The sequence below is a fragment of the Cricetulus griseus genome, chromosome 2 (assembly GCF_003668045.3).
Source record: "Cricetulus griseus strain 17A/GY chromosome 2, alternate assembly CriGri-PICRH-1.0, whole genome shotgun sequence".
NCBI classification, from domain to species: domain Eukaryota; kingdom Metazoa; phylum Chordata; class Mammalia; order Rodentia; family Cricetidae; genus Cricetulus; species Cricetulus griseus.
Window position 1 is genome coordinate 133,460,290 of NC_048595.1, and position 14,028 is coordinate 133,474,317.

The 14,028-nt window shown below is 39.4% G+C and overlaps 1 protein-coding gene across 1 annotated transcript in view; it reads right to left on the minus strand.

The window, feature by feature from the left end:
- Positions 1 to 1,290: 1,290 nt before the first annotated feature.
- The window catches only part of LOC113833780 (signal-regulatory protein beta-1-like), a 37,410-nt gene continuing 24,672 nt past the window's right edge, over positions 1,291 to 14,028 (minus strand). Inside the window, exons 3-6 of the mRNA XM_035439979.1 lie at positions 10,570 to 10,920; positions 5,781 to 6,098; positions 5,005 to 5,337; positions 1,291 to 1,388 (exon numbers count right to left, since the gene is read on the minus strand). Coding sequence (XP_035295870.1) covers positions 1,291 to 1,388; positions 5,005 to 5,337; positions 5,781 to 6,098; positions 10,570 to 10,920 — 1,100 coding nt within the window. The remainder of the gene's footprint in view (positions 1,389 to 5,004; positions 5,338 to 5,780; positions 6,099 to 10,569; positions 10,921 to 14,028) is intronic.

The window sequence follows — 14,028 nt, forward strand, 5'->3', positions numbered from 1 at the left end:
CTCATGCCTTCTTACACAGCCTGACTATGCTTTTCCCTTTATTCCTCCATTCTCCTCTGTGAGGTTGCTGAGTTGTATAAGTGACTAAAGTTGGAATTTTCCCATATAACATGAGTAGATTAGCTTAGAACTGTCACTTGAATTCCTTCTTAAATTCTTTTATTAATGAGATTAAGAACCCCAATAATAGAACCCAGTACTCACAGCATCACAGCTCTGAGCAATCAAAGCTAATGCAGAAGAACAACAAGAAATTCTGATTTGAAGATGTCATTGTAAGGGAGGCATTTGGAAGCATTCCACAGCTTCTCATCAGCTTCTTGTGGTCTGAATCTATGTGAGAAAATTCATGTCAGATACTCAGCATCCACTGTCCCAGAAGATGAAGAGATCTGTCAAGTATCACCCCTTATTCAATACTACTTTCATCATGTACACATTGTACCATAGTGCTACATATCCATCTTACATCTCTCCTGTCCTGATTGGATGAGCTCCTATGTCAAAAAATGTGACATCTCCATCTAGCCCCTGAGTCATAAAATCTTAATGAGTCTATTGTTCGTGATCACATACATGCCAAAGCAGAAACCATCTCTGGAACTTCTAAAAATTGGTTCTTAATGTACATTGATGTTTCCCATGGAAACCTTGCCTTCTTACTTACTGTGGTGACTTGCCACAGGAACAGTGAGCCCAATATCCCACAACCTACACCATACCTGTCCTTCAACTCATGTAGGCATTTTGTTTGAACACCTTCGTCGATCCTGACTGCACCCTTCTTGCAGGATACACACACTTCCTTGGAGCTTCAATGTCTCAAAAGTTGTTATATGATTCCTGAGGATCCTCAACAACATGTCTTCACCAGAGATCATAAATTGACAAACACCTTGGCCCCCTTACTGAATCTGTCTCTTCTATGTGAGTGTATAAACTGATACCTCCCTTGTAGTTTGAATAAAAATTGATCTGTATATTTATATGTAGAGATCCAAGTTGTTGTGACATTGGAGAACTGCAGGCAATGCAGCATTTCCAGAGGAAGTGTGTCACAGATGATGATCTTTGATATTCAAATGCTTCGTGAAACTTTCAGCATGTTTTCTCTGTATCATCATTTTCACCGAGAATGTTTTCTCTTAGATCAGTGATCTGTCTTCCTTGCCTCTCAAACTTGATGACCTCATATGCCTCTGGACCAGTAAAACCATATAAACCCCTTTTTTCTATAAGTTGTTTTCTTTATGGTGTGTTGTCACATTGACAGAATAATAAAATATACATTCAGGCCTTCTGCTTCTTGCACATGTACATGGCACAGGCAACAATTACGAGTAGCAGTTTGGGTCCAAGGAAAATAGCTAAAAGGATTTCAGAAGTATCTGGAAAATCAAGTGGTAGGAGGAAATATTAGAGAGGACACAAGGAGTTCATCTCTAGGTTATTAACCTGGCCCATCTGTGAATTGCAAGCCAATCAAAGCTCTGAGGAGATTCAACCTGTTTCCTATCCAAGATTAAATATTTCAAATCAGAAGATAAGGTAATGAGATTTCTAGTTCACCATTGGCCATGCAAAAGTTTCTCTTGTTGTACTTCAGAGAGATTATGCAGAATTTGTTCTCAATATCATATAACACTTGGTTTTATGAACAAAAGCTCCCACAAAGAAGCTGAGCCTTCAAACTGATTCTTTTTTGATGATTATTTGGAAATTCAATGACTTGGAGAGTTTGGCAAGTTGCTGGTCCAGTGTCAAGTTATCTTGAACCACATTTAGCTCTCGTAATAGTCATATATATCACCTTCCCTTGTACTTGACATAACAGCATTGTTGTCATTAGGTAAATAATTGGGAATGTACAAGTGTGGGTGGCACCAATTCGTTAGACATGGGACCCCACACATTGTAAGAAGAGTGAAGAAATCTAGGTTAGCATCACCTAGTAAACAGATAGTTTGGTTGCCTTTGTTTTTCTCTGCTTCTGAGTGTGGGAATGATGTTTGAGTTCCTGAAATGACTTTCCTTGTGTATCCTGGAATTGCAAGCTAAACAACACATTTCTTTGTCTGAGTTTAAAATGAAAGTATGACATTGCATGTAAATACAAACAAAAAATGATTAAACAAACAAGAATCAAAATGGGCTTGATGGTGTCTTAGGAAGAGGTAAACACCTAACTTGATGCAGCAGCGTTATCAATTTTATTGCCCCTTCTCTGCTTTTCAGCCTGAAAATTGCTATGCTCCAGCTCTCTGAGGAGTAGCTGGGTCTTTTGCTGCCCCTGCACTGTGAGCTCATGTCTCCTTCAGTTCACAGGTTGTTTCATATCTGTGTCAATATTCACAGTGTTCTGGGAAGGTCTGCCTTCTTACTTTCATAAAAGAATACTTATCTGGGATTCTGACATGTGAGAATAGTCTGCATAAATCACTCAAATAAAGGCAATAGGAATTTGATTACTGAACTGGCTGGCAGTAATAATCCATTAACTAATGGTCACTGTTACCAGGGCTTGTAATAAAGGTATAATTGATTAAATTGAACTGGTAGACAATAGTTATCCATAGACAGGTAATTTTTTTTTTTAATACAGGGTTTCTCTATGTAGCTTTGGAGGCTGTCCTGGCATTCGCTCTGGAGACCAGGCTGGCCTTGAACACAGAGAGATCTGCCTGACTCTGGCTCCTGAGTGCTGCGATTAAAGGTGTGCACCACCAACACCCAGCGACATGGAATTCTTTTGTATCAAGTCATGAAGTGGATTGTGTTCCACCTCAAGGAAACCAAGAAGACAAAACTAACCATGAGCAAACAAGAGCAAAGGAAATACAATCCTTAGAATGCCAACAAACCCTAAGGAAACTTCCTAACAAAAGAATAGAATCTCAACTTGAGCTTTAGGAAAGCAAGTTAAACAAAAGTCATGGTAAAGAGGTGGAATAATTATTCTGTTAACGAGATATTGCCATTTTCCTCCCAGTATGACTTCCTCCAGTACAGAACTGCTATGCAGTTCACCTTTCAGTGGCTTAATTAAAGGAGTAAAACCTTTTCTTGTACTTTTTTCATATCGTTCTTTCAGGACTTGCAAGAACCCATGCTTGATTTATCTGGTACTATTGGCTGCACTACCATTTTTCTATATCTCCTTCCCCACTAGTTCTTCACAACGTGTCTGAACTTTGTGCTGGATAGAATAGCATGGAAGTTTTTGTTTGTTTGTTTATTTGTTTCTGTTTTTGCTTGCCTATAGTTTTTAACATTTTCCACCTCTGGGAATCTGAATCTGATGAGAGTAAGAGCTTGCAGGCCCTTAAAATATATATATATATATATATATATATATATGTATGTATGTATATTTCAAACACTAATTAAATTCTCATTGAGCTTCCTGTCCTTTGAATCCATTCTTAAGTGAATGGCAATAAGAACCCGAAGATAGGACAACATTTTTCTTTATATCCTTTGATGACCCATAAGTCATTTTCCAATCTGCTTGTTATACTTATGAAGAGAGAATAGAACAAATTTAATGAAATAGAAACTGAAAAATAGATAATACCCCCTGAAAGAAGATTGTTCTTAAAAAAATTGGAAATCTTCTAGAAAGACTGATTAAATGAAAGAGATATGAGAAATTTCCACATCAATGTCGAGAGGAACATTACTTTATAATTACATATACATTTAGATAAAAACAATCAGTATAATCATCTAATAAATTCTATAGCATAAGACAAAATGGACAAAGAGTTCTGAATTTCCTTGTTACTGGTCAAACTGTGGAAGGTGATCTTTTAGAATAATCTAATTTTATTACACTCAAAAAGGTCTATAAAGCAATTTTGAAAGTAGAGTCCATTTGAAACCATTGTTGGGAATTATACTTAATCAATGATGGTATTCAATTTGAATGAAAATATCTTTATTTACTGAGTATCCACTGTGGACTGCATTTGCAAGGATATGAGCATAGAAGACAGAACTACCAGAGGGTGTCATTATGTGTCATCTGTGCAGTTCATACTCTAATGGAGCTGGTACTTTCTAAACTTTACTGTTTTAATGGCGATGAAATGGATATTTGGGTGACCTATTGTTTATCTAGAAGATAAAGATCACAATAAAGGCTATATGACAAGGAACATTTGTTTTTAAAAAGTCATGGAAGTTAATGGCCATTCCTGGTGTTTCATGATAGAGAAATAAGATATATTTATATGAAGGGGTCTCTATCTAACTCGTCTAAGTCCTAGGACAGTAACAAGTCAAGAGGAAATAATTAGAAAAATTCACTTTATACATTCTGATGACCTTGCTTCCAGGGATCTCAGATTTTCTTCATTACAATAGAGAAGCTCACATGATCTCAGGGTAAGACCTCAACATCCCTAATGCTTCCCTAGTCCTAGATTCCCAGTCTCTAAAACTGAAGAGTCTTTAGGTAAGTAATGATGGGAAGAGATCCCAGTCAAATCAAAAGCTGCATGTAGTATCTGTGGAGCTAGGGTCTCAATACATAGGTATTTATTCATTGTAACAAAACAGGAGAAAATGAGATCCCTGTTTTGATCTCTCAGTATCACTTGGGGTCCCAATCCACACTAAAACTTCAGGACGGCAGGAGGTCTGACACTGAGTGAGGACATAGATGTTCATGGAAAAGTGTAAAGGGGAATGGAGACATGGAAGATATTGAAGATGAAGAAGTTGAACATGAGGATATAATAAATGTTAGGTAAAAAACCCAAGAGAGAGGATTCTAGGGTAGGATAATGCCTTTCCGTCTCCATTATTTATTATCTGTGAATGTCAATACATTAATATAGAGATGTATGAGACCCAGGAGAAGTTGGCAATAAAGGTGACAACATATAACTTGGTTTGTAGATATTAGAATTATCATAAAATAGGCACCTTTGACATAAAATGCTACCTTTGACATTCAAAAAAAGGCAAAATTTACAAACATCAAAGAAGGTGGAGAATCACCAGACTTGGTATCAATGCCTTGCTCCCTCTGCTGTGCACTGACCACCACAGTATGGGTTTTAATGACTGGTGGCTGTCCATCATGCTCCACCAGGCAGGTGAGTACCAGGTTCTCCTCATCGGCACATCTGTTCACCATTAACCAGCTGGTCCAGCTGTAGGTTCCATCTTTGTTTACTGTTAGTGTAGAAGGTCTTTCCATCCAGGATACCTTTCCATTTTCTAACCAAATCAACCCAAGACTGGAAGGGTAGAACTCCTTCACCTGGCAGGTGACATTTTTCTGCTTCCATGTAACTGATGGCTGTTGGCTGATCTCCACAATGGGTGCAACTGAAACAATACAAGCAGAAGCTGAGACAGAAAGAATTTAGGCAGACAGATGCCATTAGAATCTGAGTTATGGGGGATCAATCTGCATTGCAAGTTCATCATGGGGACAGGATCAGTATTTGTGCCAGAGTAGGGCCCCTAAACATAGCTCCTAACACATAGGTGCACAGGGTGAGTGTCCTAATAAGTGAAGTCAATAAGCACAACACCCAGATACACAGGAAAAGCAATAATAACAGTAAAAATATAGGAAAATACCAGGAATGAGGGTTATGGCTCATAATCTGTGTAGGTATCATTACTTTTGTTAACATAAATATAATTTCCTTTATGTGCCGATCACAGTCTATGATCCCCATTGTGTGCATGAATGTTTGCTGGTAACTGTGGCCAAAATCATTCTAAACAGATATGAACTTGAGCTGGAATTCAGAATCATTTACCTCGGATAGTGTCAGACAAGTTGGCAGTCCCAAGGAGAGGGCCTCCTTGCAGGGTGACATGGGCCACCTCACAGATAATCTGAGGGTGTATATCCTCAGCATCCAGCACAACCTTGGCTGTGCTGGAGATATTGTAGGAGGTGCTTTTTTCTTTGGGGTACACAGCAGTTTGGAAATGAGAGAGCTCATTTCCATCTTTGAACCACTTCAGTATGATGTTCCCAGGGTAGAAGCCACTGGACTTGCATGTGAAGATCACTGTCTCCTCAGGTGTGGATCTGACTTCTGGACCCAAGACAACAGGAAGAGATGGTTTTGCTACAAAGAAGCAAGTAGACAAGGGTGTCATTGTGATGCTGCCACTGGTGACATAACATTGTGAGGAACCTTCTTAGATATTATCCCCATTGTCATTGTTTACTGTGGTGCTTGGGATCAATACCAGAGCTTCAACCACACTAAGGATCTGCTCTACTATAAGGTCATGGCTGTGTCCCAGCCATAGACATCAACTGTTTATCCTTTTCACATTCATATTTTTTGGCCAGGGTTTGTCCTTTTTCTTGTTGAGTAGCCGTTGTTCTTTTATCTCCATAGTTCAGCAAAGATATCCACCAGTAAATTAGGAAGAGCAAGGCCAGATAGAATTCTCAATCAGGGCAAAATAAAACAATTGTCAATATGTTTTATATTTTCTGTTATCTGCTCCTGCTGGCTTCCTCTGGGAACCTTGCAAATCTAGGGAAAATGTTTTTAGATTTGCATTCATAGTAACCCAGGAAATAAATGACATCATAGAAGAGCCACAAAGTCAGAGCCCTTCCTGCTTTGCCCAGTTCCTTGGTTTATTTCTTGTTACCTATGTGATAGTAGTTTATCTGTGCCAAGCCTGAATTTAAAATTATGAGCTCTCTAGTCTGCATCACTAAATGGGTTTCAGTTGGACTTAGCTTGAGGTTGAAAACAGTGATTACTATCTGCAGACTAAGCTAAATGTAGTTCATTTCTTATGTGTTAATCAGGAGAGACACAGATATGAGCATGCTCAGCAGACAGAATCACTCCTTGGTTGGAAGCATAAATATGACTGGACAAATGTGAGGAAGGAAGTGTGCTGTATAGATGCCTTTTGCTTAAGTTATTATGTGTAACAGGTTGTATTTGGAAATACCATACTTATTTGTATTTCTACATATGTGAATTCTTCTGTAATATCCTTCAAACTAGGATTATAAACAAGTGATAATTGATGTTAACTTAAACTGTTTGAGGGAAGTGGTATTGTTAAGGTAATTCGCCCTGATAAGCTCATAGGGATAGGTACTGTTAGGAGGTATGATTGTGTTTGAGTAGGTTTGGCCTGATAGAGGTAGTATGTAAGATGGGGGTGGGCTTTTTTTTAGGTCTCCTTAGCTCAAGATATGCTCAGTGTGACACACAATTCACTTCCTGTTACCAGTGGATCAATGTGTAAGAGTCTGAGCTCATTCTCCAGCACAGTGTCTTCAGGAATGCAGCAGGATGATAATGAGCCAAACCACTGAAACTGTTAACCACCCAAATAATGTTCTCCTTTATAAGAGTTTCTGTGGTCATGGTGTTTCTTCACAGCTATTGCAACCCTGAGCAAGGGAGGTCAAGAGCATGATGGAGAAATCTTCAAAGACTGCTGAACCAAGCTCATGGAAACTCATGAAATCTTGACCAACAGCTGACTATCCTCCATGGGACTGAACTAGGCCATCCATATATGGGACACTTTTATGAAGATTGAGATTTCTGAGGGCCTCCTGGCAATAGGACAAGGTTCTGTCCCTGGTACATGAGCTAGCTTGTTGCAGCAAATTTTCTACAGTGGGATGCCAAGCTCAGCCCTAACCCAGCAGGGAGAGGCTTGGTCCTGTCCCAACTTAATGTGCCAGACTAAGTCAACTCCCCTTGGGAGCCATTACCTGTTCAGAGGAGTGAACAGGGGGTGGGCTAGGGAAGAGTTGTGGGCCATGGTAGCCAAAGAATGGGTGGGAGGGAGAACTTTAGTTGGAATGTAAAACTAAATTTAAATAAAAGTAAATAAGGAAAGAAGGAAGGAAGGAAGGAAGGAAGGAATTAAGAAAAGAAAGAGTTGGTACCAGTGACTGGGTGGGGTATTGATGTGATAGGCCTGACCATATGAAGACAGTCACATTCCTCTCTCCTGGACATCACTGAACTACAGATACCTTATAATGACACTGGCATCACCACCTAGATTGTGACCATAACATTGACTATGGAACATGGCTGTCATCATCACTGAAAAGGAAACTGAGGACTCCACAGAGACCAAGGATTTCTCTCCCATGCTTTCCTGATGCCTATTAGCAATTATTTAGATAGTCCTATCACCCTCAAAAAAGGGTACAGGTATAAACATTGTAAAGGAATGGAAACTGGGTTTTCAATTGAGAGTGAGTCATCCAAGATTTACAACCATGATGCCTGATTTTGGTGTAGCTGCTGTGTCAGGAGATATAGCTGGTCCCAGCCTTTCCCTCTAAGGGATCTGTGGTCATCACCAAGTCACAGATTAGGACACTGAGGGTGAAACAGAGCCTCTGTCCCCACTTCCTTGCTGTGTCTCAGAGGCCATGTGCTATGCCCTCACTTTCATTTACTACAACAAAGCAACTGTTCCCACTTCTATAAACCTGCCACTGCCTCTGACTCTTTTCTAAGAACCTGACTTGAGGAATTCTAATCCAAATCCCTGTTCAGGTGGCTCCAGTCAGGAGGTACTTGTATAAGGAGTCCCAGGCTTGGCAGAACCTGCCTTTTTCCTTCTTCCATGGACAGACCAGATTTTCAAGACTTGACTCAGGAGGCAACTGCATTCTGGGCTGCTGCTTAGAGAATAAGCTATGTAGTAAACATACCATGTATGCTCTTTTAGTATATGAGGCAGGATCCTTTGGTTAGATCTTGATTCTAGTCTGCCTGCTCAGAAGTGAGGCATCTTCTATGTGCCTTAGTCTCTTATCTGAAGGGAAGAAGTGACCTCTCTCCTATAGGACATACTTAGGGAGAAAATAAAATAACAATGATATCATGGCAATCTGGCACATAGCACATTGCTGTTTTGTTGCCACCTTACACGTATTTTCTCATCAAGAGCATCCTTAGGGCAAATGACATGGCAGAAGAAATCTCACTGAAAGGGTTTTGATTGCATCTTATTGAGCCCTTTGCTGGTTGGTGTTTCCTAGGCATTAGATTACTTCAGTGTCTTTATTTGTAACATTTATCAAGTTAGGATGAAGCCACACTCCTGTCACTCTCCAATGAAGGGTTGTGGGAAGACTTTCAAAAATTGCACATGGGTGAGAGAAAGGTCATATCTTTACAAAGCTGTTCACCCAGAGACTCAGCAGGCCTTGACCAGAGGTCATATGCCTTATGGTCAAAATTGTGGTTTTATGACATCATCTACTGTGGCACCACTTAAATAGTGACAAATTGTAACAAATGAAACATTCCTGAACTTGTGTCTGAATTTGTCTATCCACAGCTGATGGACTGAGATGATTTGCTTACAGAGGGGAAGAGTTCTTAGTTCCAATATGGAGTGAGGGGTATGGATGACATTGGGGTACTTTTCCCATCACTACCACATATTAGCATATGAGTATGAGGAATATGTTGAAACCTTGTGGAGCTCATGATAAACTGAAATGCTCTTTGAGTCTGAGAAATTCTGACTCAGCCTTTATTATACATCAGGATCCTAAGTGGAGATAGTGTCTATTTCCTGGGACAGCAAAAAGGTGGTCTGGAGTCAGATGTGGGTTCCAGTCCAGGTCTCAGCAACAACTGGCTATGTAATCATGGATAGGGCATTGGAACACAGGGCTCATGTCTCAAACAGGATTGGGTTGAATAGTCCGAATGTTCTTCATGCTGTAAAATTCTCAGAATCAATACTTAGAAAGAAGACTTCAGTCCTCTGTAGGAAACTTAAAGTGAGTGGCCATTGCCTCAGCTGGGGATTGGAGGTCATCTATTTGGACAAATTCTCCACTATATATGCGTAAATTGTCCAGAACCTTCTGTCCCTGAGAGAGTTGGTTCTTGAGCCAAGTCAATTTCATACAGATCTAAGGCAAAGGCCTAGCTTGGTGCCAACATCTAAACCAGGTGAGAGATTTCACCTGTTAATGTGGGCATATCATGAGTTCTCAGTGTTTCGCGGATGAAAAGGAAATAAGAAAAACAAACTATGACCTGGTCCTGTTACTTTCTGCCACAATGTGCTTTTCCTCTTGGAAAAGAGGAGATACAAATCTTGGGTAAAGAGCTCCTGCTTGCCTGCTTCCTGCCATCTCTGTTGACATCTAATGTGGGATCTGGCATATATTTGGCCCCAGGATGTTTGGGTAGAAAGATAACTCTTAATAATTAGTGCAAACACACTCTAGCATTATGTCAGCTCTGACCCTGTCACTAGACAAGGCAGTCAGTTCTCAAGGTCTTTATGCAGCCACTAGGCTGGGCCAGATTGAGAAAGGTAAGCACTTCTGGGCAGGCAGGCAGGCAGGCAGGCAAGGGAATGGATTTACTTGGTTTACCAGAAAGGGGACTTCTGGAAAATAGCATGTCCTGTGTTCTCCTCAGCTTCCTTTGTCTACTGTTGGGATCATTACACCATGAGCATGAGATCACCTCTATGCTTGCTTCTTCCTGATTGCTCACAGAAACTTGGACACATTTTGAACTCTTGGAGATAAGAGGATGAGGAGAATGATGCAGTACTCACCAAGCACATACAACACTGTGCCTCCCCCAGACTGAAGCTCCTTGTCAGCTTCTGCTCTGAGGAGCTTTATACAGTAGTAGGTGCCAGTGTCAGCAGGTGTGACATTACTGATGTGGATGGAAAAGTCCAGGTTGTTTCTCTTTGTAACATCTGTAACATTCGTAACTCTGGGGAACTTCTCTCCTGTGAAACTATATATGATGTGCCGACTCTGCCCTGTACCCCTGAACCACTTCATGGGCCCCACAGGGAGCAGGGAGGTCACATTGCAGTTCAGAGTGGCTGGCTGTCCAGCAGCAACAGAAACTGATTTCTCAGGCTGAATCACCTTCAGCTCCCATACAGCTGCTCCTGCAGGAAACATCAGTTACTGCTCATGATGATGGAAGCCCACAGGCTGCTCTAATTGTGATCAAATACTGTTTATTACTACAGCATAGCATGTACAGGTTCACAGTCCCTCTGTCATGGGCCTCTCAAAACATGGATATTACAGATGAGGAAACTGAATCACAGAGACACTGAGAACTTGACAGTATATTGATTGAAGCCCTAATTCTGTTTGGAAATCTCATGCTTCCTCTGGTATTTGCTTTGTTTTCATTTTCTGTGTACATGACATGAGGCACTTCTTGTGTAATAGTATTATATGTGATGATATGACTCTTTTAGATTAGTGAGGTGTGAATTTAAATGCTTTGTATGTTTAGTGAGATATACATTCGATTACCAGTGTCTCTGGGCTAGTCCCCAGTTCATGATGGGGCTTGCTTTATCAGGTGGTTTGATAATGCCAAAGATAACTGCCAATCTAAAATAACATGCAGCTTGTTTAGAGAGAGAAAACGTTGGGGTAAATTATCAGCTTTTAAAATATAAAACACATTAATTAATTAATTTTGTTTGAGTGGTTATTTTGACTCTGTGCATGTCTGGTGGCCAAGAAACCCAGAAAAGGTTGTCAGATCCCTAGGATCTGAAGTTACTGAATGTGTTAGTCATCATGTTGTTCTTAGAACTCAACCTTGTTTCCATGGAAGATCAGTAGGTGGTCTTTCTAACTGAACCATCTCCAGACCCACCATTGTATTGTAGAGGCATCTTGCCTTGTAAGTGAAATTCTCATGGTGGCCACACCCTTTTGGGGGTGGTTTCAAGTGCAGACATGACCCATATAAGGTACAGCAGGAGCTGGCTCTCTTGCATTGCAGAGAGAATCTGAAGGGCAGAGACTGTGCCTTCTGGAGCAGGAAGATAAGGAAGATTATTTACTCTTATCTGTGTATGTGCTTCCCTAATAAATATCTATTTATCATTTGTCTTGGGTCTACTGGATTCATTTAAGGATTATGTAACAGATTACTATAAAATTACTGGTTTGACACAGCAGAAGCTTTTTATTACATTCTTTGCAAGTCAGAAGTTTTAATTTTATTTTTAATTGACAAAGCCATTAACATAGTTTCAAAGCACTTTGGCGATCTGGGAAGACTGCACTGTACTGCACTGTACCAAGTCTGTACAACATTCATTTTCGATATGAAGAGAACAAAAACTAAAGTAATGAAAAACACAAAAGAAAGTCAAGAGTCTGAAAAGCAACATATGAACATAATGGAGAGAATCTGTAAGAAGGAGCCAAATGGCATTTGGGATTGGAGAACTACATTACTTAGTAGTTTAATGGGCAGCATCCATGGAGGGTTCAGCAGGTTACAAGTAATTTAACAGGACTGAAATGTATTCAGTAACATTACTCAGCAACACAGGGCAAGGAGAGTAGAAAGAGAAGAAATTGAAGAATATGGACTATAGGCACAGGGTTGTTTGAAAAAATGTTGTCTAACACCTTGTTTTGATGGAATATAGGAAATATAATTCTAACACTGAAGTAAATCAGTGTGAGATAAACTCAAATAGATTCACATCAGCACACACTAGAATCTAACTGACAAAAGTGTAGCATTCAGAGAATGCTGAGATCAGCATGGACCATGATTCATCTCATTCAACATCAAAGTCTTATGAAGACAGCTCTTATTAGAAATTTCAACATCAGGGGGCAATGAAATAGTATGTGTATTCACAGATCTAAAAGAAAAAGTACATGCAGAATGTAAATATAACCTTGGCTTCCACATATGACAACACTTAGGGAACAATACATGGGAGAAGACATGCTATTCCTAGTCAAAAGTGTGAGTTCATTATAAGGACACCTATGCTGAAAGAAATGCTAATGGGGTTAAGTTGGGTTGAAATAAAAGATGTCAGAGAGTAAGCTTGGTTTTAAGTGACAATACAAGGTTTGGTAGTATAATGATTGTTGAAATTTCATGAAGCACCCTGAGCTAGAAGCTTCCACTTAGATGTGGGAAAATATTGGTTTTAATAGTCCACTTTAGTGGTTCACATTAATAGATGTAGTAGAGGTCACCCATCAGGGGCTGCAGCAAAGGACAGAGAATGGGCTTAGACTACACAGTTACTGTAGGTCTCAAATTAGGATATCCGATAGAGAAGATCAGCTTCCCTAGATAACTTAATCCAAAAGCAAAAAAGAACTTGTGTAATGAGCTAATGTCACATCTAGAAAATAAGTGGATAGTCATGTAATATTTCCTAATTAAAATAATAAAATAATGGGTCTGAGTTAGTTTATGTAAACTTATATAGGAATTTATATTTTGGCATAGGTGTGTGCAAATATATATAACCAATTTACTCAAAGTTCTATAATTTGTTCTATCTGAAAATCCTAAAAAACAAAGCAACTTTAACATTTTATGAAGGGATTTAATAAAAAGTTTTAAAAATAGAATCTTAACTTCAAATTTTATTAATCACCGGAACCTATAATTTTGAGACAAGAAAAAAACAAAGAATAGAAACAGTATTTATGGCTTACTTTTCCAGTAGTCTTGCCTAAACATGAAATATATGTGATACCCATTCATATGCAAAATTTCTAGTTGGTACAGATACTCTACCATAATATTAATAAACTAAAATGAAATAATACTTTAGCACTTGTAAAGTAGTTTGAAAAGATAATTCTATAAATGCAAAATGGTAAATGTGAGTCCATTTGAATGTCATTCTGCCATGTCCAAGAACTATGTTATCTCTCACAAAGAATTAAAGAAGTAGCCAGCTGTACTCACTTTGAGGCAAAGTATGGACAAGTGAAGCAAGTCATCAAGGAAGGGACTAGAACCTTGTGTTTCTGGGTGGAGAACACAGAAAACTGCTTTGGAGAGTGGATTTGACAATCTCAGCTAATTCTGTTTGCATGAATGTGAGCAATCATAGCTAGTGGAAGTACACAGTCCTTACAAGCTTCAGCTGGTTTAAAGAGATGAGCTGGAATCTGCACAGCAGCTTTGCTTGGGAGAAACACCAAAACCTGTTTCTGACTTTATACTGCTTTGGTAATGAAATGTTAGACAGTCCATCACA